We start from the raw sequence: 7,500 nt of genomic DNA on the forward strand, positions 1-7,500 counted from the left end.
ATAGTGAAGACTGTGGCTATCAATCTTCTGACCTGCATAGACCCTTCCTGATGTCAATAAAATCGTCTAATTATAGCCCATACTCATGGTACAATTGTGTCCCACCACAGAAGGGGCTCAAGGTTCACCTCGAATCTATAAAGTTTAAAGCAATGGTACGAAATGACCAGGACGGTACGAATTGACCATGACGCGTCAAGAAACAGCAGCGTACGAAGCGTGCAGAGGTACGAAACGACCAGTAACCCATTCAATGGAGGCGCGCCCCCCGCTTCACTGCACGCAAGTGTGACACAGGGACCTCCGCTGCTGCTGTTGCTGCTGCTGCGAGGTAAACCCAAGACTCAAGAATATTTGTTGTGACACTGGTGTCTCATCCTTCACGCCTCACTGGAATGATATTTTACCTCTCTTTGTCTTGGGAACCGCTGCCCTTTATGCTGACTTAGGGACGTTGTGGCCCGTGTAGCAGCGGGCAGGGCGCAGGCTGCTCCGTGAGGCAGCGGCAGGATCTGAAGAGCGGAGGGTGGGGGGTGGGCGGAGCGCTGCTGCACTGATGGATCTCTTGATCGTGCCGGCGGTGCGGTGGAGCAGCGTTCATTGCAGGGGCTGGTGCACTCTCGACGAGCTAATTTCAGGATGAACTATTAAGAATCACTGAGGGGCTTCACATTGCCTTCCTCACTCGCCATGGTGCTGCAGTCCTGCACTCACACTCCCGTCATGCACCTCAAGCCCTCACTCATCCTCCGCCCTACCCCTGAAAACATGCACCAGGGGGTCCGCGCCCACTCCCTGCATCACTGGCTCACTGCGCCACGCGCCGCGCCGTGAGGGCTGGGCTGCTTGGTGGTCCTGCACTGGCCACTCAGCGTGCCGGGCTGCGCGCCAGTGAAGATGTCGATGCTACCAAATTAGTCATCCTTCTCTCTCAGGAGGATCTACGACACCACTGCATGAGGCCGCCACGTGCCACGCCAGGGAGAGCTGCCCCCCGCCATGGCGTGCGTCCTCCATCCTCTGTCCGTTACACTCGACCCCGCTCCCCAGGGACTACATGGTGACTCCGTGGTGACTAAAACAAAGCGAGGCACACACAGAGCACTTCATTCACACAGCACACAAAGAAATACTTACACCCGCTACATCATCATCATTTACCTCAATATACATTCACACACAACGGTACACTGAAATACTGATTAACTAGAGCACACAGAACATCACCTGCCGTCACGCCACCCACCACCCACCGCTTGCTGCTCGGCTGTGAGCGCGGCAATGAAGGGAATGGTGAATACGTCAAGTGTTACGTACCACAGCCATGTATGTCCCTTTGGCTCTGAGGAGTGGACCGGGACGCCTCACTTCTCCACTCTCTGCTGCACCGTCCCTACACAGCCTGACAGCCAACACACCACAGCCACTCAGACCCTCACAGTCCTCACGCCCTGCTCACTATTGTCTGGACCATGCACTACTACATGGCTGGCTGGCTGGCTGGGGTGACCGCGGCGTGTACGACATATGTGTGAATGTCTTTGGCCGCCATCAGGACAGTCTCAATCAACAACTATTACTACAACTCCAATCTACTCTACGCAACTGTTATGCTTTGTTGGAAGTGGAATTTGGAATCAGTGTAAAGGGGAAGATTTACTGTGCGTGGTGTGAGGTAGTGGTGGTGTGGTAACTGCGGCACAAGTGATTAGTGATGGAGTAAGTGCTGTTCCCGCGGCGAGACTGTACAGTGACTCGAGACCTGGACGCCATTACAAGATTACCCACTGGCGCTAGATTCAAATACAAGCAGTAATATATTCTCTCTCTCTCTCCTCTCCTCTCCTCTCCTCTCCTCTTCTCTTCTCTTCTCTCTCTCTCGTCTCTCACGTAGCTATGTGCAAAGTGCTCCACCAAGAGTATCAAAAATGTCTACAGCGATATCGTCTTAGGAGTAACACTATCGCTCAGCTTCTAACCAGCAAACAACGCTCGGAAGTTATGACGAGTGCAGATAAAGTGGATATCTTAATCGGCTGATCTTTTTGATAATAGATTTAAGGATGCAATTCTCAACTTTGTATAACTCTTTGGTCCGTCTTCTTCTGGGATAATGCGTTCCAGTATGGTGAGAAACATAAATATAAATGATACCAAGCTTAAAGAAAAATCATACTTAGGGAGTCTTAACCCTTTCAGTACTGGAACGCATTTCTATCTTGAGTTTTGGGTGTGACTAGACCATTTTAGTGATATTTGGAAGGGTCTATGGAGGTCAGAAGATTAATGGCCTCAGTCTTCACTATTTTAATCTCTACGTGAGTTTCTGTATGTCACCAAATAGTAAGCAGAATAAATGTAGAAACACGTCCTGGTGCTGAAGGGGTTAAAAGGATTCAATTTATTACCATTAACACAAGAGACGACTTAATGTAGGTGTTCAAAAATCAAAGATACTGATAATATGGAGTGCAGGATTTCACGATAGACTACTTAAACTACACGCGAAGAAACAGATCGTACTAAGGGAACCGTAAGGAATTCAATTTATTACCTTTAACACATAGAAGACCAAGAGGCGAATTAATGCAGGTGTTAAAAAAATCAAAGGTACAGGTAACATGGACTGCAGTATTTCACGATAGACTACTCAAACTACACGCGAGGGAATGGTTGTGGTTGTGCAGTTACTGGGAAATCCTTCAATTCCCATGATTTTTTTTCTTTCCACTGTGTATAGAATGGACTTCCTCGACACGTGACGCACTACAGCACAGTACAGAGAAGCACAGACGAGAAGAACAGCAATACCATACACACACACACACACACACACACACACACACACACACACACACACACACACACACACACACACACACGTACACACAATCATTCTTTAGGTCATTATCAAGTCACCAGGCTAATAGGTTTCTATCAAACACGTATTTTCACACCTGTTCTCTACATATAACATTCACCATTGCGCGCGCACACACACACACACACACACACACACACACACACACACACACACACACACTATACTATTTTTCATCTACATATCATCACATAATTCTTAACACACACACACACACACACACACACACACACACACACACACACATCACTATATTATTAAACACCACCATCATAATCACTACCACCACCACTCCCACCACCACCACCACCACCACCAACCACCAGAACAACAACAGCAACGAGGCACCTCATCACAAGTTAATCGCAGCATTACACAAAGCACGGAGCAGGACAGACGGACGGACAGAAATACACAGCCGAACACCAACAATGCCACGGCCGCCTTCGTCTGCCTCCCAATCCACGCCAGCGTCCACTCACTCGGCGGCGCTTTCAATTATACACAACCTTCTTATTATACTACTACTACTGCTGCTGCTGCTGCTGCTATTGTTGTTGCTGTTGTTTGTTGTTGTTGTTGTTGATGGCGACAAGGAAGGGGGGAAGTTAAGTCGTGTAATATTTGTGAGAGAGAGAGAGAGAGAGAGAGAGAGAGAGAGAGAGAGAGAGAGAGAGAGAGAGAGAGAGAGAGAGAGAGAGAGAGAGAGAGAGAGAGAGAGAGAGAGAGAGAGAGAGAGAGAGAGAGAGAGAGAGAGAGAGAGAGAGAGAGAGAGAGAGAGAGAGAGAGAGAGACTACACAGAATCAGAGAAATATGACTGCAGACAGACAGACAGACAGACAGAGACAGACATACAGAGAGACAGACATGCAGAGACATGTAAAAGACACTTATGCACAGACAGACAGACAGACAAATAGACAGACAGACAGACAGACACAGACAGTAACAAATATTAGACATAGAGAGGAATATGAGACAGACAGACAGACAGACAGACAGACAAACAGACAGACAGATAAAGTGCACAAGAGAAATAAAGAGGAAGAGAAAAAGATGAAAAAAGAAAATGCTCAAATAACAGCGAAAGAATCCACGACAAAGAAAGAGAGAAAAAGAAAAAGAGAGAAAGAAAGAAAGAAAGAAAGAAAGAGGGCGATTGACTGAATATAAGAAAGGAAACGCGATTATAACAGAAATGAACCAAATGAGAGAGAGAGAGAGAGAGAGAGAGAGAGAGAGAGAGAGAGAGAGAGAGAGAGAGAGAGAGAGAGAGAGAGAGAGAGAGAGAGAGAGAGAATAATTAACTGACTTTTCATCTTTCCAAAATTTAAATGATTTCTTTTTCTTATTTTTCCTTCTCTATTCTTTTCTCTTCCAATTCTTCCCTCCTCCTCTCTCTCTCTCTTCCCTTCTTCACTAACTCTTTTCTCGACACTAATTAATCCCTCCATTATCTCCCTCTCTCTCTTATTCCTCTCTTTATTGGTTCTCCTCCTGTTCTTCTTCTCTTCCCCCTTTTCTTAATTTTCTTCTTCATTCCTTGCTTCCTCTCTCCATCTCCATCTTAAAGCCATTGCTAATATTCAGATTACTTCCACACTCTCTCTCTCTCTCTCTCTCTCTCTCTCTCTCTCTCTCTCTCTCTGCTCACCTAAGAGTTGTGGTTTATTTATTATATTTAACAAGTCGGCTGGTAGGCCCAACCCATTTTTTGTGAGGCGGGCACGGCTGGCGAGGCCTAAAGCTTTCCTCGCCACAGAAATCTTTCCTATTTGTTAGCGGCAAAAAAAGGGAAAAAAAGGGAAAAAGAAAGGGAAAAAGAAAAAAAGTTACTAATACTTGAGTTTTCTTAATTTGCTCACTTTGTTTGTTCACATTTTTGCTGGGGAAAGTTTTAGTTTTTTTTTCCTTTGTTTTTTTTTCTTTCTTTTACTTTTTCCCTCCATGACTCAATTATTCTTTACTTATTATTTAATTTTAGGACTTTATTTGTTCACACTTTTACTGGAGATTTTTTTTTTTTTTTTTAGTTTTTCTTTATTTCACTAATTTTTTTTTTTTTCCTTCCTTTAACTTGTTCCTCCATGACTGAATTATTCTTGACTTATTTAGGTGTGTGTGTGTGTGTGTGTGTGTGTGTGTGTGTGTGTGTGTGTTATTTTTTTCCCTTCTTTTTTTTCTCTTTTCCTTCTCTATTTTACTACTCCTAAAAATTTCCTTACTCTTTTCCAATCTTTTCCTTCCTCCTCCTTTTTTTTCCCTCTCGTCATAGTTTCCAACCTCCATTTCATAATTAATTCAGTCTTCAACTCTATTTCACTCCCTTTTCATCTTTCCCGTCTTGCATCTTTTCATCTGCTATTGTTTTCTTCTTTTTCTTCTATTTTTCCGTCTCTACTCTCTCAATTATCCAGTATTTCATCTTTTCTTTTTTCTATATCGCTGTCTCTATGTGTTATAAAGGCTTCTATCATTTCTGTCTTGTATATATCTTCACTTGCTATTCTTTTCTTCTATTTCCTTCTTTCTACTCTCAATCATTCAGTATTTCACCTATTCTTTCCTGTATTATCGTCTCTGTACCGCGTAGAGTGTTGAATTGTGACGAGTTCCTCATTTTTCGTCTTATATCTTTTCACTTGCGCATCTTTTCTTCCTCTGGCTTTGTTTTCCCTGTCTCTAGTCTCTCAATCACTCAGTATTTGGCCTCTTCTCTTTCCCTCTCTGGTTCCGAGCCGTGCCGTTACCTAGGTGTCGTGAGGCCAAAGTGTTACAAGTGCCTAATGTTCACCTTTTCTAATTAACCTCCTCATTGGCGCCCCTTTGTGACTCTCTCTCTCTCTCTCTCTCTCTCTCTCTCTCTCTCTCTCTCTCTCTCTCTCTCTCTCTCTCTCTCTGTCTTGGTAGTTTTCTAATTTTATTGCTGCTCTCTCTCTCTCTCTCTCTCTCTCTCTCTCTCTCTCTCTCTCTCTCTCTCTCTCTCTCTCTCTCTCTCTCTCTCTCTCTCTCTCTCTCTCTCTCAACACGTGGTCCTTTGCAGTGGTGATTCCCCCTTCCCCACCAAGGCCTGACTCAACACCCAGCCAGGCCACACACACACACACACACACACACACACACACACACACACACACACACACACACACACACAATTAATGGTATGTCGTTTTATATTAAGCTTATTCATTCAAGCTGTTCTTTCTTCCATTGCTATTTAGTTTCATCAATAATTTCTTGTTTTATTGTATTTTTTTTTTGTGTGTGATATGTGAAGGGAAGTGTGTGTAGCGGTATGTCTGTTCTCTATTTCTCTCAGTAATTAGTTATTTTCATCATTTTGTTTTTAATTTATTCAATCTCTTCTTTATTCTTTTCTTTTTCAAAACTGATGATTTTTCTTTTTTTTTTTATTTTTCTTCCTCTAGTTATTTTTTCCTTCTCTATTCTCCTTACTCACTATTCAATTTTTTTTCCTCAATTTTCATTTCCTCAATTTCTTCGTCTTGTTGTTACATATTTCATCCATCATTCGAGTCTTTTCCAGCAAATTTTCCTTCTCTATATTATCAGTGACTATTCAGCTAACCATTTTTTATATTTTCCTTACTATCCAATTTTTTTTTTTCCCCAGTTTTCACTTCCTCCATTTCTTCGTCTTGCTGTTACATATTTCATCCATCATTCAACTCTTTTCTAGCCAATTTTTCTTCTCTATTCTATCTGTGTGAATTGAGCTTATCATTTTCTATTTTCCTAACTCACAATTCAATTTTTTTTTTTCCAATTTTCACTCCCTCCATTTTTTTTCGTCTTGCTGTTACACATTTCAGTCATCATTCAACTCTTTTCTGGCACTCGGTATTCGCTTTTCTCTTCCTCTAGTCATCATCTATTCACTTTCATTCAGCATTCACCTTTTTTCCTGCCTGGCTTTTGGCTTCACCCTTGTTCTCCATCAGAGCATCACCGCCCCGTGCCTCGCCTCGCCTCACCTCACCTGGCTCTCCTGCTGCCGTGAACACCTGCCTAATGCTCGCCTTTCCTCATTAACTTGTACATTGGCGGGCCTTTCTGAATCCTCTCTCTCTCTCTCTCTCTCTCTCTCTCTCTCTCTCTCTCTCTCTCTCTCTCTCTTTCTCTGTCATTTTCTCTCAATATTTTTTCTAATTTTTCTGGGTTTCTCTCTCTCTCTCTCTCTCTCTCTCTCTCTCTCTCTCTCTCTCTCTCTCTCTCTCTCTCTCTCTCTCTCTAATTTCATCCAGTAAAGAAAAAAGAGAGGAGAAAAAATCAGTACGCTCGGTTCACTTTTATTATGATAATATTTTTCCTCCCCCTTTCCTTTCCTTCTTCTCTATACCAATTCACTTTTATTGCCTTGTTTTCTTCGCCATTAACTGTTATTGTTATTGTTGCTTCTCTTTTTGCTGCTACTTCGCTCCTCTCTCTCTCTCTCTCTCTCTCTCTCTCTCTCTCTCTCTCTCTCTCTCTCTCTCTCTCTCTCTCCATTTCTCTATTCCTTCATCTCTCACTCTCAATCGTGACTTACCAACACGCAAACCCGTAATTAAACCATTGTTATTGTTGTTACTGCTGTTATTATCATTATCATTACCAC

At 43.1% G+C, this 7,500-nt stretch overlaps 1 protein-coding gene across 1 annotated transcript in view; it reads right to left on the reverse strand.

Annotated features, from left to right (window-relative positions):
• The window catches only part of LOC123502794 (Down syndrome cell adhesion molecule-like protein Dscam2), a 144,202-nt gene extending 143,185 nt beyond the window's left edge, over positions 1–1,017 (reverse strand). The window contains exons 1-2 of the mRNA XM_045252059.1: positions 946–1,017; positions 408–644 (exon numbers count right to left, since the gene is read on the reverse strand). Coding sequence (XP_045107994.1) covers positions 408–644; positions 946–1,017 — 309 coding nt within the window. The remainder of the gene's footprint in view (positions 1–407; positions 645–945) is intronic.
• Between the last annotated feature and the right edge of the window lie 6,483 nt (positions 1,018–7,500).

The sequence above is a fragment of the Portunus trituberculatus genome, chromosome 12, assembly GCF_017591435.1.
Source record: "Portunus trituberculatus isolate SZX2019 chromosome 12, ASM1759143v1, whole genome shotgun sequence".
Taxonomy (NCBI): domain Eukaryota; kingdom Metazoa; phylum Arthropoda; class Malacostraca; order Decapoda; family Portunidae; genus Portunus; species Portunus trituberculatus.